The sequence below is a fragment of the Otolemur garnettii genome, unplaced genomic scaffold (genome assembly GCF_000181295.1).
Source record: "Otolemur garnettii isolate 467f Iridium unplaced genomic scaffold, OtoGar3 scaffold00002, whole genome shotgun sequence".
Taxonomy (NCBI): domain Eukaryota; kingdom Metazoa; phylum Chordata; class Mammalia; order Primates; family Galagidae; genus Otolemur; species Otolemur garnettii.
The window spans coordinates 29,644,868-29,670,868 of record NW_003852397.1 but is presented as its reverse complement, the minus strand read 5'-3'; the positions used below and the strand labels follow the sequence as shown (position 1 = coordinate 29,670,868).

Genomic DNA, 26,001 nt, shown 5'->3' with positions numbered 1-26,001 from the left:
CCCAAGAAGGAGTCCAGAGTGTCAGGAGCATGTTGGAGTGGGAATGAATGTGGAGGAAGCAGGCCAGGAGGATGATGGTGAAATGAGTGGACTGGAATAAATGGACTGACTAGCCATGGAATGGAACTAGGATAGTGTCTTGAGGCCCTGGAAGGACGAGGACCAAGGACGAGGTTCAGGGTAAGATGTGGACATGTTCCCTGAAGTTTCCCCCTCTCTGGTTAGGTCTTGCCTCACCCTCTTTTCTAGGTGACTGAGGGATCATCTGCTAGATCTGAAAGCTGCATTCCTTCCATCCATCCAGTCTGGCTCCCGACATGAAGCAGGGTTTGAATTTCTCAATGTCTTCCGGCACCCAAAGTCAGTTGTACTCTTCTCTCTGGTCTTTTGGCTGTGCTTTACACAAGCTTATGTGTGATATGATCCTACACTAATGTAGAAGCGTAAGTGAACTTGGTGGGAGAGTCCAGCTCATTTGCTTTGCTTTGAGGTCCTTCACCAAAATGTTCTGGCCATTCATTTAATGAGAGTTGCCTTACCTATTTTAGGTCAGCAACAACATTCCCACTGGGAATTCTGCTTTGTCTTTGAAAGAGGAGGTGTGGGGAGTGCTGAAGAGTTGGGCAGAAGGAAGGCCAAGGCTTATAGTGCACGTCTCACCCTCAGAATGTAGTTGGGTGGTTGAATGGAGAATAGAGAGGGACAGTTCCTTCAAGAAGAGAGTAGTGCAGTGTGGTCTAATGCCCAACGAAGATCATGGGTTTGTCTCAAGCCTCTTCTTATTTTTGGAGGAACTTTGCAGCATCACTTTTTATCATGAAGAGGAAAAGCAGACATTGTCTTCAGATGGAATTAACATATTCTTTTACCAACAAATATAAGAAAGAGTCATTCATAATCATTCCACCACCGTGATCATGGAGAAATGTAACCAGTGTTTTATGTCCCTGGCACACAGTAGGAATAATGGGTTTCATTGAAAATGCTTACTAGACAGCAATTTGACGGTTAGGTGGCTACACCATCTTGGTTCCCAGGTAGCCAAATACACAGGATCCTAGGAGGGTTCAGAATATGGCACAGGGTTGGACAATGTGTGGTCAAGAACTGTGGGCTTCTGTCTCAGGCATTAAGACAGTCACATGTGCCTGATGGCGCTGACATTTCAGGGTTTAGTCTCTAGTAAATGCAGAGTCTGTGCTCTTCAGAGGAGGCCAAGAGCACAGGATCCCTGCTCCCAAGAGTGGGTCACTTTGCCATCCCCTGCACCTCCTTCCTACTCAGCAAGCCCCAGCTCCAGGTGGAGGGTGTCATCTGTTGGCCTTTCTCTTTATTTACCACACACCACGTCCACTATATATTTTCTTTCTGTGTGCACCGGTGCACATGTGCCCAGATGCCTTCTTTCACTTCCTTATAGCCAAACCCTGAATGATCTCAGTTGACTACTGAATGATCTCAGTTCATCCTCACAGCAAGATGCAGTTAGAATCCCTGAGTGAATCCTGGTGGGACAGTCAAGAATTATAAGTAGCAAAGAGGGTGAGGCAAGACCTAACTGAGGGCAGGATTGCCCTGCTAGTGTGTGGCAGAATCAGGACTGGAACCCAGGCCTGTGTGCCTCCATTGCATCAGTTGCACTGCTCTCTTCTAGTGTGAATCATAAGAGGAAAGCCAACCAGGAAAGAGAAGGAGAAGGAAAGTTAACAGTGACCGAGTCCCCGCATGCTACGAGCTTATAGCTTCAAAGCTTTTCAAGGGGTAAAAGTTCTTTGTCCATCTCCTCACCATGCAATTGGTGGGCTGGACTGGACTCTGTCCAGGGCTGCCTGGGCCTTCTCCTATCCCCCTAAGAGAATCTTCCCATTTCCCAAAAATCTGCAGGAAGGACTAACTAACCACTCTGGCTCGAGTGGAGAAGGCTGAGTGCCTCTTTAGTGGGAAGTATAACCGAATAACAGAAGGACTTTGCCCCTGGGTGGTGCTGACCTGCATTGCATCCTTTTCTTCCTCAGACTGTTGATATCAGATTAAGTAAGGACCAAGGAGAGCTATTTATAATGCTGTTGTGTCTTAGGGAAGAAGTGACCAGATCTTCAGTTGTAAATTGATATGGCCATCCTACATTATTATTTCACAAAACAGAAATCTAGGGAACATACATAAAAATGCAGGAGCCGAAAACCTTCCAAATGGAGAGCTGCCAGGAGCCTGGAAGCAGGTGCGAGTGCAGGGCATCCTGTGTGACCCACGGAAGGAGCCGCTGGGCAGTGCGGTGAACGTGCACAGCTATGGGCCTCTGTGGCACAGCAGCCTGGTGTGCGCTGTCCGCTTACACATGGCTGAGCCCCGCTCCCTTCGGTGATACAGACCAGATTGCTCGGCATAGCTTTATCCTTATGTAGTCAAGGGAAATTAGTCAACTGCAAGCTTGGATGATGCTACTAACAAGCTGGCTGGGGTTCAGAAGAACAGATTCCTCCACGGAGGCCACAGCGCACAGTGATGCTGAGCATGGTTTTGATTACTGCACATGTACCTCCCTGATGAGAGAAGGAACTTCTTGGTCTTTTTGACTTTTAAACCCCCTCTGCGGCCCCCACGTGCACAGATTTTTATAAGAACAGAGCAGTTTCAGGTCTGTTGCCTCAATGATATCTACAGGGGAGGCCTTGGAGGGTAAACAGAAGGTGAATTAGCATCTTCTTATGCATCTAGATCCAGGATCAGAGAAGTTTAGCGACTTTCCCAAGGCCACACAGTGAGTGTAAGGCAGAGGCGGGATACAGACCCAAGTGCAACCCCCAAATCAACTTTGAACATGTGTAGTATACAGAATGACAATGAAGTTTTGAAATTTACTTGGAAAATGGATAAAGAAGAACCAAGGTGGGAATGTCAGGAAATCTGGGGGCTTTAAGTCACAGAGCAGGTGAAGAAAGGTTGGCTCAGCACACTGGATCTAAGATGCTCATGTGAGACGCCTGGAGGGGCAGCCCCAGCCTTGGGACAGTGGTTCAGTGGTGTCTTCAAGGACCCACACTGGCTCTGGCTTCCTGCTCTGTCTTCCTTGGGCTTTGCTTTCCATTCTCCGTCTTGCCACCTTGTTGCAAATGGCTGCTGCAAATCCACCATAGCATTCTAAGCAGATAGGAAGGAATGGGTATAGAAGAACTTTCCTTGATGGCAGGAGAGTTTAACTGAAACTACCCGAAAGGCTTCCTCTGAAGCAGTGGTTCTCAACCTTCCTAATGCTGTGACCCTTTAATACAGTTCCTCATGTTGTGGTGACCCCCAACCATAAAATTATTTTTGTTGCTACTTCATAACTGTAATTTTGCTACTGTTATGAATTGTAATGTAAATATCTGATATTAGGCAAACCCTGTGATAGGGTCATTCGACCCCCAAAAGGGGTTGCGACCCACAGGTTGAGAACCGCTGCCTGAAGTGTCACTGCTGGGTGTGGGTCATTCAACTGTTCCTAGCTGCAAGGCAGGCAGTGAAAGCCTGTGGGTAGCGGAGAGGGACTGGATGGTTGGGAACGACTAAAACTGATTATGCTTCAGTTTGGGGGATTGGGCATGTTGTCACCTTGAACCTAGTCCATCAGCAAAGGGGGTGAAATAGAAAATGTCAGTCCAGGAGTGGAAGAAGCTGACCCAGTGGATGTGCAGGAGTCAGCCGGAGAGGAGAGAGGCTAACTCCTTTGTAGGAGTTTTTCTTCATGCCGAGCTGTGCAACTGCTTCCTGGATCCTGAGATGACATTCCATTTGTTGATTGAAAGTCACACTTTCAATTCTCAATGGTTAATTTCAGAATTGTATCCATATATATATTTTTCATCCCTCATCAGAGGATATTTAAAGCTTAATATCCACTGGGCTATTTTTCAAATGCTCTCATATGACAAAAATTAAAGGAGGAGAAGGAAGCTGTGTGTTGGGGGGTTAAGGAGGAGAGGCTGGGGGCTGGAGGTCAGACTATCTGGATTTGAATTTAAATTTTCCACCCCTTACTTATTCCCTGATATCTTTGGGCAAGTCAGTCATCCATGTCTTGCCTCAGTTTCTTCATGGGCAAAGGGGGAGTGATTGGAAGTACTTTCCACATGAGGCGCAGATGAAGTTTTCCCTGGGTCTAGATGAAGGACGTGCTCAGTAACAGCTAATTGCCAGGGTCAGTATCGTCACTGTGCTCCTGCTTGCTCAGTAAGCATGTCTGTGTGGGAAACCCGGTGGAGCCCAGTCGCCAACAGCTGCAGGGCCAGCCCCTCTTCAGTCCAGCCCTCCAGTGCATCCAGAGCCATTGCTCTGAGCCCATCTCTTTATTTCCTGACTCCCCTGCTCACAGCCCTGTGTGGTCCTTGCTGACCATAGTCTTAAAGTGGAAGAACTGAACCTGTGACAGACAGTTCTGTCCCTTGCCTCAGGAGCTCTGGGCTCTTTTGGCCACTAAAGTGGAAATACCATGACCCTGTTGGGCACTTAATTTGGGTCCAGCCCTGTAGACCATGGAGGTCTTGCCATGGAGACCACCCTGGGTGTACAGATATGGTGGTGAGTGATGTAGTGGGGAGTCCAGGCAGCAGGTAATTGGGATTTACCGGGTGTGTACAGAAAGGAGGGGGACTAAGGTATGCCTAACCTGCACCAGAGGCTTCCTCCAGAGTAGAAGGAGCTGACCCAGTGGGTGTGCAGGAGTCAGCTGGAGAGGAGAGAGGCTAGAGCAAGGGCTCTGGGATGAGGGCCCAGTGGTGGTGGGGCCAGAAGAAAGAGATGGAACACATCAGAGGATAGGAAGAGAATCAAAGCTGTACAGGACCAAGTGAAGATGCTGGGTGGTCAGCAGGGCAAAGCCCCGGGCAGGGTCATCTGCAGAGGCACAGGGAGCTGAGAAGGGGTTGACGAGAGGCACCATCATCAGGTTTATGTTCTGGAAGGACCAGCCTAGCTGCAGGCCAGAGAATCACGTCTGACCAGAGAAATGAAGGTGTTAATAAGAATACTCAAATCCTCCTTCCTGCTTTTGAAATTTGGACAAAAATATGGGGTCATATTCTGGGATAAAAGTGATGGACACACAGGCATTGGTGATGCGTGAGAGCAGAACTCTGACCTGTACCTCCCAGAGCGACTGGGGAGCATCAAGACCTCTTCCTTTCCCCCTTCTGACCCACTCATATGTGACTCTCCTGAGTTTCTTGGTTCCATGAAACTAAAGATGGGAGCTGGGGCTATATCCACCCAACTCTGGGATGCTCTTCAGATCCCTCCTGCTTCTTGGGCCATGCTCAAGGAATTGCCAGTGTTTGGAGCCAACCCAAGGGATGGTCAGTTAACAGTGAGCACCCTCGACCCCACCATACACCAGCATGTGCTCTAGAAATTTTTCTTCAAAGAAAGAAAAGAATAAAGTCTGTGTTTAGCACTTAATTACAATTGGCTATAGGGATACCCATGAGGAAAGTCACCTTATGTCAATCAATTGAGTCTGATTATGCAGCTTTTTTGTTTGTGTATTTATTTCTTTAGATTATTAATCACTTCCCTTCAAGTCCTTAATTAAGTGCTTCCTCTTGGCTTTTTCTTCCCTGTACAGTATAACGAGGAGCTTCACTACGTGGAACCTTGCCTGAATGGGACCTTGGTGCAAGCTGACAGGACAAACAAGGAGGTAGGGGCTGTTCAAGGGGGCAACAGCAGGGGTCACGGCACACCCTGCCTCCCTCACAGTGATTGTTTACAATGACCTGCCTTAGATAAAAAAATAAATAAAACCACCAAATGTTCTGCCCTTTCACTGAGGACCTAGAGCCCCAGTGTGCAGGGGCTCAGATAAAGGCATGGCACGACAATAATGATGTGGGTTTCAGGTGCTTGCTAGTCTGAGATAATTTGTTGACTTCTCCCCTCTTGCTCTAAGCACATCTTGTGTTGTGTTTGACACCTGTGTTGATACTCTAGAAAGAATATGGCTTTTGCTGGGATTTTAAGAAAAATTGAACCTGCTAGTTATTTCCCTTCTATGTCTCACCATTGATGATATAATAGCTTTTGGGGTAACTTGTCTCCTGATTAGCAGGTAAGTCTTACTAGGGTAGGAACGCATTGTCTATTTCATGAATTATTTTGAAACAAAAGGAAGATATGTTAAAGGAGAATCTTAAGAAATGGGATAGAAGTTTCCCTTCCAGTGGAACATTCTAGGACAATTTCTAAAATAGGTTTCAATAAAATAAATCCTGTTTCCCTTTGGCCACTTTTAAATCTGTCAGTACAACTGCCAGAGCCAACATTCCACTACCCCTCCAGGGGCACTTGACAGTTTATGTTGAAGGTGTTCTGTGGCTGCAGCCAAGTCACACCTGGGACTCACAGCTGTCCGTGCCCATACTGTTGTACTGTGCCTGCCCCGCCGTGCTATTCTTCCCCAGAGGGTGGCTGGGGGCGATTCCTCAGTAGTCTTTTGTGAGACACTGCACATGTGTGGGAGAGAACTCCCTGGCCCAAGTGGGATTGGTATTGGTGTTATCTTAGATGCAGGTGGTAGAAGCACTTGATCTGTATGGGAATGAACAACAGAGGATTGGGAGAAACTCGTTCCAATTGGAACACAGAGTGAGAAGGAATATATATACTGGGCTCCTTTGGCCACTAAAATGGAAATACCATGACTCTGTTGAGCTTCAACATGATGGGGGGAGAAGCACCATAGTCAGCTTTATATTTAGAAGGGAGAAACCAAGTAGATTGTGGTTTAAAGAAAAAGTGTATCCTGGGAATATTCATTTGTGGGTTGTCTAGGCTAAGGTAGGAAAGTGACTTAAATCTACATCCAAATTTCTCTGGGGATTTTTCCCCTTGTTTGGTCATAGCATGAGTGAAAATTTCACCTCTTTTCCTGTGTTGTAACTTTTGAAATATCCACCGGAGCCTAAAATATGTGTTTAGTGTTGGTGTTGGCAACATCCAACACAAGACTTAAATGACCAGAGCCTTCCTTCATGGCTTCCCAAAGGAAGAAGACAGTATGATCTGTGGAGGGATGGGGTTCTAAGCATGAAAAAGATTGCTGAAGGAAATGGGCTAAGAATGTATTTTAAATTGCTTTTGAATTTATGGATATAGAAGACTCCCATAGTTTTGAATATAAAAAGTAATCTGAATTTCTGATTCTGCCAGTATTAAGTAGGCACATTCCAATTAGGTTCTTCTCCTTATAATAAAAACTCTAGTACATGATGTAATAAATAAATACAAGTTGAGTATCTTTTATCAAAAATGGTTGGGACGCAGAGTGCTTCAGATTTTGGATTTTTTTTTTCAGATTTGGGAATATTTGCTTTATGCTTCATGAGGAAGCATTCCTAATCCAAAAATCCAAAATCTGAAGTGTTTCAGTGAGTATTTCCTTTGGCCATGATCTTTGAGCATCATGTCAGTCGTCAAAAAGTTTTGGATTAGAACATTTTGTATTTCAGATTTTGGACTTTTGTTTTAAGGATGCTCAACCTGTATAGGAAGACTCTGGGAACTGGGAAGGAAAAGGTTCAATGCCCAGGAGCTCTGGGGTTTAGAGACATGCAGATGAATTCCCTTGGTTTCCTTATTGGCTCCCATATATCCCAAATAGATCACCCCAGAATCCTGCCACTTGTACCAACAACAAGCACAGACAAAAAAGCTCCAGAAAATCCTATTCCTTGTAGCCAAAGGACTAGAGAAAACTTTTGTAATGACACCTTTTCTACTCTTGCCAAACAGAACAACCAACTCTCTGTGGTTTCAGTGGTGCCAAACCACAGAGGTTGATCATCTGTTCCACCCATACCCCTAGTGCTACATCTCAGCAGAGATTGACTGCTAAGAAAAAAGATTATATCATTATATAAAATCCATAATGCCTAGAATGCAATTGAAAGTCTCTTTTTATTTCAAGGACCAGGAAAATAAGAAAAGATAATCAGCAGAAGCCAACATTGACGTTAATCAGACATTGGCATTATTGCTTCAACCAGCAATTAGGAGTTCTCCTGAAATAAATGAAAAAACAGAAAATATCACAAAGAAATAAAAGTTATAAAATAGAGCCAAATGGAAATTATAGAATTGAAAAATTTGGTCACCAAAATAAAAGCTCACTGGATTAGCTCAACAGCAGAGTGACAATGAGAGTGGATGGAATCAATGGATTTTAGGACAGGTCAATAGAAATGACCTAGTTTGAACAACAGAGTAAATAGACTGGAATAAAATGAAGAGAGTATCAGGAGCATGGGGAAGCAGAGAAGGAGAGCTAGCATTTATAACATCACAGTCCGAGAAGAGAGAGAGAGAAGGGGACTGAATAGGTTTAAAAATATATTGGGGGCGGTGCCTGTGGCTCAAAGGAGTAGGGCACCAGCTCCATATGCCGGAGGTGATGGATTCAAACCTAGCCCCAGCCAAAAACTGCAAAAAAAAAAAAAAAAATTAAAAATATATTAGCTGAAAACTCCCATTATGAAAGGCATAAACATACATATTCAAGAGGTTAAGTAAACTCCAAATAGGATAAACCCAATTAAATCCAAGCCCCCCAATATAAACATAATTAAGTAAGAAAGATCTTGGAAGCATCCAGAGAAAGGACACATCACTTATATCAATTTGAAGGACAGCAGATTCCTCATATGAAATCATGGAGAGAGAGGTAGCATAGCATTTTTCAAGTACTAAATAAAAAGAATTGTCAGCCATGTGTGGTGTTTTACGCCTGTAATCCCAGCACCTGGGAGGCTGAAAAGGGAGAATCACTTGAGCTCAGGAGTTCGAGACCAGCCTGAGCAAGAGCAAGACCCAATCTCTACTAAAAATAGAAAAATTGGCCAAGTGTAGTTACAGATGCCTGTACTCTCAGCACTCAGGAATCTGAGGCAGGAAGATTACTTAAGCCTAGTAGTTTGAGGTTGCTGTCATACTCTATCCTAGGCAACAGAGTGAGACTCTGTCTCAGTAAGTCAATCAATCAATCAATTAAAATTAAAATAAATAAAAAATTAAAAAAGAACTGTCAATCTAGGATTCTATGGCCAGTAAAATTATCCTTCAGGAATTAAGACGGAAAAGGCATTCTCAAATGAAGGAAAACTATAAGAATGTATTGCCTGCAAACCAACCCTTAAAGAATATCTAAAAGAAATTCTCTAAACAAAGTAAATAAGAGAAGAAGGTTTGGGGATTTATAAAGGAAAGAAGAATGTAGGGTTGGGTAAAAAGTAGGGGTGGATATCATACATTATCCTAATTTTCAGGAGATTCTTAAATTATATTATAAAATTGACACAAAAACTAGGACATCATCTAATGTGGTGCCTGATGTTTGTTGAGGAAATACCTAAGACGTTGTATTTTTAGAATATGAAAGGTAAAGGGACCTAAATAAAAGTAGGTTTTCTGTACTTCACTAGAAGTAGTAAATGTTGCTATGAGTGGACTGTGAAAAATTGTGTATTCATGTTGTAACACCTAGAGCAACCATTAAGAAAATAGCACGAAGTTTTACTTAAAAATTAACTCAGCTACTTGGGAGGCTGAAGTGGGAGGATCAGCCTTGAAACTAGCCCAGGCAACACAGAGAAATTCTGTTTTAACCCCTTCCCAATAAAAAAAAAAATAACATGTTAAGTATCTCACAGGAACATTAGAAAAAAAGAAACAGAGGAATTAGAAAGAGAGATTAAACAAGAAAAAAAAATGGTAGACTTAAACCCTAATATAAAATTAATTACCTTAAATGTAAATGGTCTGAACACCACCGATGAAAAGACAGAGATTGAGTGGATAAAAAACACAAGCAAACATGATCTAACCATATGCCAACTGTAAAAAACTCATTTGAAATGTAATGACATAGATATGTCAAAAAGATAAGAAAAATATATAGCATGTAAACATTAATCTTTTTAAAAACAGGAATGGCTATATTAATTTTTAAAACAAAGAAAATTACTGGAGACAAAGATGGAAATTACATAATGATAAAAAAAACAATCACCTAGGAAAAAATAACACTCCTAAATGTGTTTGAACCAAAATACACAGCTTCAGAATACACACAGAGGAACAACTAATAGAGCTGAGGGTAGATTTACAATTGTAATTGGAGACCTGTACATTCCACAGTCAGCAAGTGATAGACTAGAAAGTTAGCAAGGTTATAGAATAACTGAACAATACCTAGTAAGATCTAAATGACTTTTATAGAACACTCTGTCTACAACAGCAAAATACACATTCTTTTTAAGCACTTATGGTGTGTTAACCAAGATAAAACATATCCTGGGTCTTAATACAAACCTAAAAAATTTTAAAGTTTTCAAATTATACAGAGTATGATTTCTGACGATAATGAAGTCACAGTAAAAGTCAATAACAGAAGGATAGTAGAAAAATACCCCCAAATACATAGAAATTAAACAGTATACTACTAAATAATCTATGGGTCAAGGAGGAAATTTTAAAGGAAATTTAAAAAGTATAAAAGTGAATAAGAATGAAAACAATGTATCAAAATATGTGAAACAAAACTGGTAACAGTGTTGGGAGAGAAATATATAGCACAATATACTTAATGTTAAAAAGAGGAAACTACTCAAATTAATAATCAAAGTTCTTATGTCAGGAAAAATAGAGCAAAATAAAACCAAAGCAAGAAGGAAGGAAATAATAAAGAGGAAAGTCAATTAAATTGAAACAGAAAAATCAATGACACCAAAAGATGGTTCTTTAAAAAAAAAAATCAATAAAACTGAAAACCCTCTAGCAAGAATGGCCAAAATTAAGAGAGAAGACAGATCACCAATATCAGGAATGAAACAATGTTAGGAATGTGCTGAACCTGCAGTCATTAAAAGGATAATAAAAGAGTATTGGAAACAATTTTACACTCGTGAATTCAATGACTTAGAAGGGAATCTAATTCTCAAAAACTGATAAGTACCAAAATCCAACCAAGATAAAATAAAAGGAATAATCTTATAACTATTAATGATATTAAATTTATAATTTAAGAGATCCCCCAAAACATATCCAGGCCCAGAAGCTTCCACTGGAGAACTCTACACACATTTAAGAAAGAATTAATATTAATTTTTCACAATCTCTTCCTAAAAAAATGGAAAAAATTTCTCCCAACTCATTTTGAGACTAGTATTTACCTGATAAACCAAAGACAGTACAGAAAAAGAAAACTCTTGGCCAATATCCCTTGTGAATTTATATGTAAGAATTCTCAACAAAATTTTAGTACATCATATCTAATAATGTATATAAAGAAATCATATACCATTTCCAAGAAAGATTATTATAAATATCTAAGGATGATTCAATATCTGTTAAATCAATCAATGTAATCTATATCAACAGGGTAAAAGTGAAAAAAAAGATTGTATAAACCGAATCAGAAAAAAACATTTGATAGAAAAACAGCTACTCATTCATGATTAAAAAAAAAAATCTTTCAGTGAACTATGAATATAAAGTAAATTCCTCAAATTGGTAAAAACCACCCACAAAAGCCAATAGTTAACATCAAATTTTACAGGAAAGTTTGAAAGATTTTCCACTTAAGGCCAGGAAAAGGTAAGGATGTCCTCACCAACACTGTTATTCAATGGAGTGTTCTGAATTTTATCCAGACTAGGAAAAGAAATGAAACTGTTCTGATTTTCAGATGGCTTAATTGTATATATAGAAAATCCCAAAGAATCTACAAAACAAATAGTGTGTGCAGTGAGGTCATATATACGAGATCAACACACATAAAACCAGTCACATTTCCATATACTAACAATGACATATGGAAACTGAAATTTAAGACATAATACCATTTACGATTGTTCCAAAGAAATAAAACTAACAAAACTTGTATGTACAGGCTATCTATGCTGAAAAACTACCGAATGCTGATGCAAAGAATTAAAGAAGGCCTAAATAAATGAAGAGATTTACCATGTTCATGGATGGGAAGACTCACCATAGTAAAGATACCAATTCCCTCCAAGTTGATCTGTAGGTTGAATGCATTTCTATCAAAATCTGCTATAGATATAGATAAGAGTATTCTAAAATTTACATAGAAAATCACAGATCCTCAAATTATAAAATGATCTTGAAGAAAAGAATAAAGAGGAGGAAATAATCTCTCCAATGTTAGCTAATGTTACAGCCTATTACATAGTAATAATAATCAAGAGAGGCATTGGCAGAGGACTACAGATACATAGATGAAAGGAATAGAGACACAGATATATACTCACATAAATATGTCCACTTGAATTTTGACAAAGGTGCAAAAGCAATTAAATGGAGAAAGACTATCTTATTCAAGAAATGACTCCAGAGCATTGACCATCCATAGATGAAAACAAACACATAAACAAAATAAATTGACCTTGCCTTAAACTTCACAACTTAAAATTTAACTCAAATGGATCAAAGACTTAAATGGAAGGACCACCATGACATTCTAAAAATACAGCAACAAATTTTTGGCATGTAGGCTAGGCAAAAAGTTCTTAGACTTAACACCAGAACAACAATTCATAAAAGGAAAGTATAATAAGATAGATCTCATCAAAGTTGGGGAAATTAAAAGAAACAAAAATTTTGCTATGTGAGTGGCACCTGTAGCTCAAGAGAGTAGGGCGCCAGCCCCACATGCCTGAGGTGGCTGGTTCAAACCCAGCCCTGGCCAAAAATTGCAAAAAAAAATTTTGCTATGTAAAGAACTCTATTCAAAGGATGAAAAAGTAAGCTACAGGTTAGGAAAAGATATTTGCAAAATACATATTTAATAAAGAACAAACATATGGAACATGTATAAATAATTCTTAAAACTCAACAGTTAAAATGGCCAAAAGACATGAAGAGAAACTTGTATGTATAGGCTATACATGCTGAAAAACTACCAAATGCTGATGCACAGAATTAAAGAATGCTCAAGTAGCTATCTGCTTTTCTGAAGAGGTTATATAGATGTCAAATAAATAATGAAATGTTCTTAGCCACTAGAGAAATGCAAATTGAAACCATGATGTGATATCATTACTCACCTATTAGAATGGCTAGAGTAAAAGATAAAAAGCCCTGAATGTTGCTGAGGAGGTGAACAAATAGGAATGTAAAGTGGTATAGCCTCTCTAGGAAACGGTTTTGCAGTTTCTTATAAAACTAAATATTCAACTGCCATATTTCTCAGCAATTGCATTCATGGCCATTTATCGCAGAGAATTTAAAACTTATGTGCACACAAACTTTGTGCATGAATGTTCATGTCAGTTTTATTTGTAATAGCCCCAAACTAGAAATAACCTAGTCATCCTTTAATGGGTGAATAGTTAAACTGCATTTTATCCACACCCTGGAAAGTTATTTTGTAATTAAAAATCAACAACAACAAAGTATTGATACATGCAATAATTTTGGAATATTACTTAGCAATTAAAAACCCAAAGTACTAGCTTGGCACCTGTGGCTCAAATGGCTAAGGTGCTAGCCACATACACCTAAGGTGGCGAGTTTGAATCCAGCCTGGCCCTGCCAAAACAACAATGACAGCTGCAACCAAAAAAAAAAAAAAAATAGCTGGGTGTTGTGCTGGGCACCGGTAGTCTCAGCTACTTGAGAGGCTGAGGCAGGAGACTCGCTCGCTTGAACCCAGGAGTTGGAGATTGCTGTGAGCTGTGATGCCATAACACTCTACCCAGGGGGATAGCTTAAGGCTCTGTCTCAAAAAACAAAACAAAACAAAACAAAACAAAAAACCCCAAAGTACTGATGCATACAATAACTTATAGGAATCTTTGAACCTTTGTAAACTATATTGATTAAAGAAAAAGTCAATATCAAAAGAACACATACTATATGATTCCATTCATATTATTTTTCTGAAATAACAAATTTACAGAAATATAGATTAGTGGTTGGCAGGGATTAGGAGTAGGAGTGGGGAGAGGTCAGTGCGATTATAAAAGGGCAATGTGAGGTATCCTTGTGGTGGTGGAACTGTTCTCTATCTGGACTCTGTTAATGTCAATGTCCTTTGCGATAATGAACTGTGGTTTGGAAAATACTGGGTAAAGGATATGTGGCATCTCTTTATTATTTCTGACAACTGCATGTGGATCTATAATTAAAAAGTATAATTAAAAAATAATGTGAAGTATGTGAGTAACTCTTAAAAATGGGTTTTATCAAATTAGTGTGAACAACTGTTTAATGAGTGTTAGTAGTTTGCTATAAAAACTACTGATTGGCATTCACTTTCCGACTGTAAGAAATTTTGATGTTCTTATGTTATGGGTCTATGGGTCTTTATATTTGTAGAAAAGCTCAGAAGACAAACCTTTCACTTTTCATTAGTGTCTTAGGATATTTTAAAATAAAGGTAGGTTTCACTGGTAAATTTGAACCAATTTCCATTTTTATCATTAATTTGGGATTAGTCTATGTACATTCAGGACTCAGTGGCAAGTGACAGAGACTAGCAAATCTGTAAAAAGCAAAATGGAAGTTTACATCAGCTCACCTAACTACAACTTCCTAGGGTAGAAGAGAGTTCGCCCAAGACCTCAAGCCTCATGTCAAGAGCAGCCCCCTCTCCCCAGCTGGTTCCCTGTGTCTTCTGTTAAAGCCGACTGGCTCTGCTAGGTCAGGTGTCCATTCTAGGTCCATCATTGCATCTCAAGGGGTAGGGTATCCTGGTCCAGTGTCTGCACCTGTGGCTAGGGGGCAGACCTGGGTTGGACATACTTGCCTGATTTTCCAAAAGGAAAATTCTCTGGGCAACCTGGACAGTGCCTGTGAAGTAGATTATTCTATAAAAGCATGAATGAAGGAATGAATGAATGGGTGGATGGATGTATAGATGAGCCACCTGGGAGAGGATTCTGGTTGAAAAGAATTTTCTTTTATGTCAATAGAAGATCCACAAAGCATTCAAAACAAAAGCATGAAACTCATTACATTTTAATATAATCAGAACAATCAAGAATTAGATTGTGAGTGAAATTATCTGGTTTCAGGGTTGGCAGTTCTCAATAGTCTATTTCGGGCCCAAACCCTGAATAGCAGCTTTGAGGCCATTTTCTCACATTCTTTGTGTGAGAGGGCTGGAGGATTATAACCTTCTGTGTAAGTCTGTATAAAACTGGCATTGTGATCACTAATGCTGGCCCTCTGTCCTCTGAGTAAGATGATTCTGACTAGAATGTGCCAAATCCTTTGGGATGTTTCATTCTTTAATCAAAATATTCATGTGTATCCTGACAAGCTCCTATGACAGCCAAATATCCAAGACTCTTTCCTACCCGTATCTTTCATCTTAGGGCTGTTTCCCTGGTGGCCACTATAATGTTACCTCCAGTTAATAGAAGGGCATGAAAGGGCTGCTAGAAGGTGGTATCTGGAAATTATTCTGTTGTGCACCGTTAGTCTAACAACCACCAACAATACTCAGGTGACCCTTTGAAAAATCAAAACTAGATAATTTAATTCTAACAGCAAAAATTGAAATTTTTGAGCAAGGGGATCTCAGTGAGTCTTAAAACAAAAGAAAAGATTGGGGTGGAAATGCTGGCTTTGTTCACACGGAATTGTCCTGGCTCATAGATTTCCTGTGCTTTGCTTGAAATAGGCCACAGCACCTTATTCCTGAACAAGTGGTCTTGAAATACTATTAAATTTTTGCTTTTGTCTTTTAAAGGTATTGTTTACCGTCTGGAGAGAATTTTGCTTTGCTGTTTTATGTACCAAATAAATGACTTTTTTTTTCCTTTGAGGAAAAAGAAACCATGACAAATTGGGTGAGCCTGGAGTTCAAATATAGAATTCAAATGAGTAAACTCTCATCCTAATCTACTTCAGACCTTCTGAACCATTCATCAGACCTTAAAATGAACCTCCTGTGGTCTCTCTGGGGGGAGTGGAGGGAAAGGAGGGAGGAAGAAGAGTGATATGGTTTTTCTCTGGTTTTATAATGAAGATCTGAAATCCACTGAATTTCATGGCTCTGTTTAAGATACATTTGCAAATATTTGTTGCAAAATCAACTGATCTCAGAAACCCATTTAATTCTCATCATCCTTGGCAGATTTGATCGCTTCCTGTGGGATTAGGCTTCACTAAAACTCCAAGAACTAACTTAAGTACACGTCAGCATTGCTGCATTTGCCCCAGTACTGTTTCTTCTAGGCCCAGATTTGTCAAAGGAGGCACCCTGGATTCTAAAACGTCCTGCCTTCCTATAGGCATACTGCATACAGTTTGCCTGTGATACTGGGGCGAGGGGTATGTGGTGAGCTGTAAGCAGAAGTAGCTCTTGTGCATGTGGGTAAATGTTGCCTGCCCAAACACCAAGGGAGACAAAGTTTGCAGAGAGAACAAGCATTAACCCACTTTATTCAATTCACAACTAATAAAAAGTAGTAAGAATTGCATTGCATTTTAAATGTCATGAGTATATGAAAAATAACAGAAAAACTGGGAACAGCTCAAATGTAAATAAATTATAGATCCAATATAATTTAACATAATAAAGCTCTAAACAAAAATAAATTGTGTATATATATATATATATCCACAAAAGAGTAACAATGTATATAGTTAGGTTTAAAAAAAGTAAACTGCAGAATAGTATGCATCACAGTTTCTATTTTGCTTGCTTAAATATAAAGAGGGGAGAAGATAGGAAGAGGGAAGGAAGGAAGGAAGGCGAGGAAGAAGAGGAAGGAAGGAGTATTCTCACTCTGTCACCTGGACTAGAGTACAGTGGTGTGAGCATAGCTTTCTGCAACCTTGAACTTGTGACCTTATGCAATCCTTTTGCTTCAGCCTCTCAAGTAGCTGGTACTGTAGGGAGGCAGGAAGGGAGAGAAGAGAGAAGGAGGGAGGGAGGAAGGGGAACATGCCGTCTAGCTGGTCTCCTGACCTGCACCCTGCCAGGGCTTCCTTTTCCTCCTTGGAGTGTGGGCCTTGCCTGCTGCTGCTTTGCTGGCTAGCCCACACTCTCCCTCTACTCCATGCCCATTTGCCCTCCTTAGGGCTTCCGCACCTTGTCATGTCTTGGTCCCAGAGTCACCCAAGGTACTCTGGGTGTACCTTGGGTATCCCTTCTTCATGTCTCCTGCCCTGATTCTTGGGAGCCCTTAATGACAGGCATTTCTTTCTTTTTTTCTCCACTTACTCCTTTCTCTCTTCTGGCTCCGTGGTCACACTCTGCATTTTATCACTGCTGTAGCTCTCAGAACAGCGGTTCTCAACCTGTGGGTCGCAATCCCTTCATAACAATGAAAATACATCACGGCATTAGGGAGGTTGAGAACCACTGTCTTAGAGCATCCCGGCTCATCCTGTTGGAGGGGCTCAGATATTACTGACAACATGGATGAGCAAATGGATAAAGAAACATTAGGTTTCTCATCCTGCTATAGTTTAAAATGGTCTTGAGGGTAAAGGGAAGAATAAGAGGTAGGCATACTGGCACCTGAAAGAAGGGGAGATGATACCCTGACGTTTAGGGTGAAAGACCAAAGTAACTGTGTAGATAAAACAGCCCAGAGTGTTCAGAACCCTAGAGCCTGGCTTGTCTGGGAGTTTGGAGTTACTGTTCAGCATGACAATTTTGAATCTTTGGGGTGAATTTAAATTCTGATCAATAGAATTTGAGGGAGGAAGTGTGTCATTTTAGAGGTGGAAATGCCTCTAGTTAAGACATAGGTTAATGTAGCTTTGAGTCCTGGCCATGGTGGCAGCTGTGAGGCAGTGGGTGTGTCAGTCTGTATTCCCGCAAGCTGTCCTGTCCATAGGAAGAGGATCCATGGGATCAATACTACCTTTTCTTTGTGTATCTGCCACATAGGTGCTCTTTCATTAAGTGAGATGGCAGCTTTCAGGGCATTTTAAAGTGCCCAGCATCTTAACAAATGTAAGTGATTATTTACTTAAGTAATAATGAGTATTCATGCTTGCTTAAGAGGTGTTTCATTCCAAATGGTTAACATATAGAAAAATATGGCATATAAAGAATAAAGAGTATTTTCAAAATAAGCCGTTCCTAAGTCCTTTTTGTTGCCGCAGCCTCCCAAGTAGCTGGGACTACAGGTGCTTGCCACAATGTTCGGCTATTTCTAAGTCCTTTTTCATGAAGTTCTCATGCACATACGAGGTTGGTAAGCTCATGAACTCATCCTAGAAAAAGTGCTACTGCATATTTCATTGCTAAATGTCACTACAATCACCTTCCAAGTACTCCCTTGGGAAGCTGTACACTCACACCAATGCCTAGTCCACTGTTCAAAGAAATTTTGAAACTTTTTTTCCTAGAATGGTCATTAGCACTGTCATCATGCAAGGTTTGACAATTAAGTTCATGAACTTACCCTAGAAAAAGTGCTACATACCTCATTGCTGACTATCACTATGGTCACTGATGAACAAGGGGAGTACTTCGAAAGTGACTGGTGATATTCAGCAATGAAGTATATAGCACTTTTCTAAGAGGATTTTGTGAACTTAATTATCAGTCTCCTTATGTCACTTTTAAGTTTTCTACCTTTTGTCATTTTTAATGCAAACACCTAAACCACTAAACTAGACTGTGGTGTCCACTATTTCATAAATATTTAGCTAATGATAATGGGGATTATAGAATGTGACACAGAAACAGGCCAGCACTTAAATTCACACATATGTCCTTGTCCATCAGTAAACAGAATCTCTGAGTTAACTGTGAAACAATTACCCAGAGCACCTGCCCACTGTACAGACCACTTCAGATAGTGTTAGCAGAATACCGTTTGTGAAGCTCTGGGTTTTAGTGGCCTGCATCTGACCTCACACTGAAGTCCATGTTATTTTTATGGAAGGTATCATTGATAGGAAGATATGAAAGAAAATGGAACTTCTGGAGACCCCACCATGCATTTTAAAATCTCACCCTATTAAGTGGCTTGCAGGTGCAGCCACTGTAGCTATTCTATTCATGAGTGAAAAGTCTCGGGCTGTGATCAAGATAACAGGAATGCAATCATGCCATCCCCTCAGGCAGGGGGTGGTGCTCCTGACATTCCAAAGCCTCATCTTATCTCTCCTTTCATTTGTTCATCACAGACTCTGTAGGAGAGGAAATCAAGACCTTGGATCTCAAATTTTATAGTGGATGAAATGAATCCAAGATGACTTGCTCAGAATAAAAAGCTATTAGGAGGAAGCATATTAAATTGATATTTTTGTAGATCAAAAAATGGTCATGTCAGCAATTTCACGTGGCGTGCAGCCTGATAGTTCAGCGTTTCTGTTAGCGCTCTAGCCAGTGCCTTTATCGGGCGGGTACATCAGGTGTAACACGTTCACCCACACGCTCCAGTTTGTACCACGGATTCTTTTAACAGGAAGCTATACTTGAACATAGTGGAATTTCTGTCCTTCCTTCCTGCTGCTTCAAGTAAATAAGTAAAGCAACTAATTAACAAGGAAAAATTTTTAAAAGGCCTCAGGCAGCCAAAACAATAAGCTTTCATATGTAGATTACCCCATCAATGCGGGGGAAAAGCAGCCTTGTGGCCTGCCCTATAACTTTAATTATTTCTGTGGGATTAAGCTATTGCTTTTGCCAAACCTGGTTAAAATGAGCTATGAGAAATCATGGAAGGTTTTAGTGCCGCGTGACTTCACTCTGTGCTCAGTTCTTAGGTCTGGGTCTGGGTGCCAGGCCATCTGAGCATTAACTGGCCCCATAGTCACACTGGTGCAGCCTTGGGGCAGGGGGAGAGGGGTGGCTGGCAGGGTCTCTGGCTCAGCTGTGATCACTGATCCTGGGGCAAACCATCCAGATGCCAGGCTCAGGCCCTGTGCTCTACTGGCCAAGGGTCCTGGCAGAGTAAGCCTCCTGGCACAGACTGTGCACAGCCCCAGAGTTTTCATGTAGTTGCCTGAAACCCTTCAGGGACTGTAGATTGGAGCTGAAGGCATTTCCCAGGAAGGAGCTGTCCTGTTGTCCAAGCCTTACCAGTTCCGCTTCAAGCATTCATTGTGTGGTACAGATTTCACCTTCTGGCTGTTGGGGGAGAGGGAGAAAATATGTGGGGTAGGAGGTCTGAAAAACAGTGGAAGGAACCTCCTGCAGCTTTGCTCCCTCCTGCAGCTTTGCTCCCTCCTGCCTAATCCCTCTGAGCTTCCCTCATTCTGTTTATGTCCTGTTGCTAATTCAGAAGCCATCTCTTCTCCATTAAACATGCCCACTGTACAAAGCAGGAGGTATTTCCACTTGTGTAACTGGCTCTTTCTTATCCTTATAAAGAGAAAATGTTCCCTTACTGGTAATACTTAAAAGATTTGCCTTAAGTCTAGCAGATTTCTTGGGTATTTGCCACAAACTCTTGCTGGGCCGAGCTGGATTGACCTCATATAACAGCCAGCTGGCTCTTGGAGGGGAACCTCTAGCACAAATCAGTATGCCCTGGTTGGAGATTTCTCATTATCATTCCTGGGTCAGAAGCCTAGTGGCTGGCTGTTCCTCAAGGACCACTTTTGGGATGTGCAGACTGCTGGGTAACCAAGATAATGTGGTGTGCTGTGAGGCACTGAGGGAGCTGGCTTACAAATGGAGCCTCCTGCTGTACTTGTTTTGGCTTTTCTTCCTTGTGGTTGCAATGTGCCTCCTACGCTGTGACTCCATTGTATGTGCATTAATGAGCCATAAGTGGAAGCTGTGGGGGGCTCTGAAGGAGCAAGAGGTTCACCGAGTACAGCCTAGACCCAGCATCTGGAGCCTTCCCTGCCATCACACTCCCCAGACCTGCACTTGTTCTCCCTGCCTGGAAATTTCTTCACTTTTGACTCATTTTCATACATAATCAAATGTTTCAGCTTAGTATTTTTGTGATGTCCAGATCACGTTCCCAGAGTCTTGTACCTGGGACTCTGTAATCTGGAGTATGCCGCATTTGCATGGTAGACGCTCCATGATGGATGAGAGGTGTTCACATTTGACCGTATGTGTTTTCACTTAAATCCTTTCTGAATTCCCATTCTGGTCATTGAGGTCAAGGTTGACCAAAACTTGGCAGGACTTAAGAATTGCAGGGGCAACATTTTTAAAAGTATAGATTCCTGGGTTTTCCCAAAGCCTACTGGATCAGAACCTCTCAGCCTGGAGGCTTAGGATGTTTTTAACAAGCTTCCAGGGGATTCTGCTGCAGTGTGTCCACTACCATACTATTAGATACCATTGGGATCCAGCACAACCCCAAATCTTCTACTTAAGTCATCCCGTTAAACCAAATAGGGGCCTCTCTGAGCCCAAGGAAGGAGTGATTATACAGGTCACATGTCCAGAAAACCAACCCTGGAGTTGGACTCAAATTTATTAGCTCTAACAATGAGTATTTCCACCCTCTCTATCTAGTTATAATGTATCTTCAAGAGAGTATTTAAATAATAGTAATAAGAGAAAATGGTCCTGGATTATGATAGAGATCTTCAAGGTGAATAGACTGAATTATATGGTGCTCTGTCTTTATTAATATTTTCTAAACCAGTGTTTAATTTGTTTCCACTTCATCTGTGATGATGTGAAAGTTTATCTTACCACTAGAGGAGGCAACTTCGTCTTTACTTACACTCTAAAAGGGGCTTGGGTTGGGACCCTTTAAGAAACTCCAGCCCCATGATCTGGGATTTCAAAGTGGAGTTGAAGCAACACAGGGTCTGCTGTTGTTTAGACATTCTCGTTGTCTGAAACTGAAGATTTTTGTGGGTGGTCCTCTTCTGTTCGGTGTCACTATCAACAAATATGTGGAAAGAAGAAATAACCAGGAAAGCGGGCAAGCTTCAGTCGGCTGTGCCTTAATGGGTGAGTCAGCTGCCTTTGTAGCACAGGCAGAATCAATTAGGGAGCTGGGCTGGGAGACTGCCCCAGCCCCACCACCCCCAGGCCCAGAGGGCTCCTGGTGGTGTCTCCACAGAGGAGGAAGAGGAATTGCTCTTTACCCTTTCCTAAATAAGGCTCCAGGACTGATGAGTTTCCCAACCAGTACTCAACTATTTTCAGTTCTTGGGGTTTTCAGGAGTTCCTGCTGCCTGCCAGGCTCACTCCACCCCTTCCTGTCTAACCCCTTCCTTCCACTAATGGGCTGACCCTCTGACAGGCCCTTGGAGGTCTTTCTGACTCCTACGAGTGTGACCTCAGCATCAGCCTGGCTCTCTTGAAGGCAGATACCATCTTTCCTTCCGTGGTCCCACTGTTCCTGGCCCCTGGCAGGAAGCCAATAGGTCCTCAATAGTAGGCCTGCCTGTTGTGTGGACCAAGTTGCTATCACTGGCATGCTGGAAGGTAACTTCAAGGCTAAGATTCCAGCATACAAAATACTTCCACAAAGGTAGACACACTGGGAAGAGGGTCTCATGCACATAGTGTGGCTTTGCCTGTGTAATAGTACTTTCACATGAAAAACAACCCCCTCATTCCTTACTACACAAAATAATCAAGGATACAGATAAACAAAAGGAAGGGAATTTTAAGTTGCATGTAGTCCTGTTATTGAAAAGAACTGACTATAATAATATTATGTTTATTTGGAAAGCCATCATATATTGGACATGCACTCTTTTAAAATGAGGAAAGTTAAATTGTAATTGGTTTAAGTATCCTTTAAAATTCCTGCTTGCCATAGCCCTTAAAGACCCTGAAATATTCTACAATATTTTAGATGGCTACACAGCATTCCAACCTTCTTATTGTCAAAAATGTAGCTTACTCATTCCCCTATTGTCAAAACATACTTTTTTTCTTGGGTTTTTTTATGCTATTATAAACAATGCTGTAATGAGCATCTGCATATAAATATTTGAATGTATACTTGATAGAATCCTTATAATAAATTTTATGGAATTGAAACTAGTCTCACCTCCCCAAACTATACCTCTCCCAGTCTTGCTCATTTCACAAATGGCAATCCCAGACTTCTAAGACTCAGGCTGCAAATTCCTGTATTATCTCACATCCCAACAGCCAGCAAGTCCCACTCCCTCCACCTTTAAGAGAACCAGAATCTGTCACCTTTAGCCCCTTTGCCACTCACCCAAGGCCAAGCCATCATCCTCTGTCTTCTGAAATGCGGCAGTGTTTCTTAACTGGTTCTCCTACCTCCACCCTCTCCCACCCCCTCCTCTGCCCCAGTATTCTGTCTCATCTCCACTGAAGAGATTCAGCAATGCTGTCTTTTTAAAATAAAGGCCAGATCATACCCCTTCTATAGTCAGTGTCTGGGATCTCGGGTGGCTTGGGCTCTTACTCCGAGTAAAACCCGTGCTGTTCAGGTGCCTAATGCTGATCTCCTTTCCTGGGCATCCCTTCGGTCCCAGACCTCATCTCTCTGTTACCTCTCACCCAATTGGCTTCAACCATGGTGGCCTCCTCACTGTCCCTTGTGCCCACTCTAAGGTGTTGGCACTTGTGCTCCTTCTGCTTGGAGGATCTGCTCCAGATATCCAAATGACTGGCTTCCTCTCTGCCTCAGATCTGCCATCCATGGCTGCCTACTCAGAGCCGCCTTCCCCCTAATTAAAGCCAGAGACTCACTATCCTCTTTTCCTATGTTATATTCATCCAACATGCTAATCACCATGAGTTATGTCTCATATTCAGTCATTCATTATCTCCCTTACATGTTAGACTGTGAGATCTATGAGGGCCTGCCTCAATTAATATTTGTCAAGTGAATCACACATATACAGATATAAAGTGCCAAGTGTTGTAAAACAATAAAACTGAGTAAGTTGGTCTAGGGAAGCTTAGAGGGGATGGACTGTCTGTCAGGAAAGACCTCTCTGAGGAGCTTCCAGCTGGAAGGGGACCTTTAGGAGATAAGGTTCATTGTGTAGAGCCTTGGTGGAGCTGGGCTGAGGGCATGTCTTGGGCCGTTCTGAAGAGTTCATGTTCCATATAAAGAAAGTTCTTGAAGCAATACTTCCTGCTATAGGAAGCAATATTTCCCTGCAATACTTGACATTGGGAAGTGGCATAATGTGATTTATGTTTTTAAAAAGGTCCTTTGAATGCTAATATGTGATTCCACCATGTCAGGGCAGAATAGAAGCAGATGGCCATAGATGAGGCTCCTTCTCAGCCTCTAGGTGCTCTGAGACCAAGGGGATATAGTGGAGATGGGAAGAACGAATAAGTCTAGAGCCTGTTTTAGAAAAATACTTGGCAAGAGTTGATGGTGGATTGAATACTGACAATGAAGGAAAGAAATTTTGTATACTTTGGGCGATGGGACTAAATCCAATGGTCATATTTGGGGTGTCCATGCCACATGGTGTAGACTATTCCTATCTATTATATAAATATATGCTACATACTCTTTATTTACTATATGAATATATACTATGCATATATGGTACTAGGTGACTATATATTGACTAATGCCTAAGAAGAGTAGACTTGTTAGCTTTCCTAGACTGAGTAGCCCCCCCTGTTTCCCCCCCAGGAAGGTTAGACATGTAGGGTTCAAAATGTCCCTGCAGGAATCATGGGTAGCTCCAGGAGAAAAGGACCAGATAGTCCCAGATAGCCCCAATCTTCATAGCCCCAGATTCTCCTGGGAGGAGGAACTCAAAGAGCTCCAGCTCCTTCTCAGCGTAAGTAAAAATGAAGAAAGGCGGGGAACTGGAAGAGGAACACGATAACACATGAATAAAAATGAGAGAATGGTCACGGAGAGACCTGAACAGAGGAGATATGGACTAGATATGGACCAGATATTGGAAGGTTACTCTAAACTGGTCAGAATTGTAAGAAAATTGCTGCTTTTGTAGTTTCATTTCCCCCTAGGCTTACCTAGTTGTAAGTAGCTACATGATGGTGTTGATTTCACTAGCACGTGACGTTTTTATTCATGGGTCAATGTGAGAGAGAGCTTCAAGACTTGAATATTTGTTGCCACACTTAAAACTAAATTCAGGTTTTTTAAAGGAATTTCAGAAACAGGTATCAGATATATTGCATTTAAATTTTACCCCAAACAAAGCACAGTTTATCTAATATGATGGTTTTAAAAGTCTTTTGATCTGTTGTTATATGTATAAAAGCTGTGCTACTAATTAGGATGACTGTATTCATTTGCAGTGAGCCGGTAATGACCTTTGGAAAATGGTTGTCAGTGTTGTGGGGATAAGGTCACTGACTTGGAGTTTTGAAAAAATGGCTTTTGTTCTTTACTAAAGATTTGTATGGAAGGAGAAAAGAGAGGACTACAGTCCAGAGGCCAGCACTGCCCCACCCCAGACTTGACCTGGCAATTTTACAGCTAGCTTCTGCTTGATTTGTGAATGTGAACCAGAACACTTCCACCCTCCCAGGAATTGCTTAGCATCTACAGGGAAGGGAGGGCCTTGTCTTCCCAGGTAAACAACCTTCAAAAAGTTACCACTCTTCCAAAGCGATTCAAAGATCCATTTTTGGAAACAAGATGAGTCTTCACAAAGGAAGACTCATAATCTTTGTTCAGAACAGAAGAGATGTGAGGCTGAAGGTCTATAATGGGGTCACAGTAGTTATTTATGGGGAAATAACTTATAGATATATTTACTATATTGAGTAAAATCTTATAGGTAATATTTTACTCACTTGAGTTCTTGACTTTAAGAATAGGTGTCACTCTACTAAATATAGAAAAAAATTAGCCAGGTGTTGTGGCTGGTGCTTGTAATCCCAGCTACTCAGGAGGATGAGGCAAGAAGATCACCTAAACCTAGGAGTCTGAGTTTACTGTGAGGTAGGCTGACACTGTGGCACTCTAGCTGGGGCAATAGAGTGAGATTCTGTCTCCAAAATAAATAAATAATAATAATAATAGTGGTCTCCAAGATCTGTTGCATGCAGAGCCGGCAGCCACAGGGACACAGGTTGCCCCATGGTCTGTTATCCCTTGCAGTCTCATCCTAGTTGCCTATGGT

The 26,001-nt window shown here is 41.3% G+C and overlaps 1 protein-coding gene across 1 annotated transcript in view; it reads left to right on the top strand.

The window, feature by feature from the left end:
• Nucleotides 1-26,001, top strand: part of CACNA2D3 (calcium voltage-gated channel auxiliary subunit alpha2delta 3) — an 876,027-nt gene that overhangs the window by 427,479 nt on the left and 422,547 nt on the right. The window contains exon 8 of the mRNA XM_003781696.2: nucleotides 5,603-5,677. Within this exon, the coding sequence (XP_003781744.2) occupies nucleotides 5,603-5,677 (75 nt within the window). The remainder of the gene's footprint in view (nucleotides 1-5,602; nucleotides 5,678-26,001) is intronic.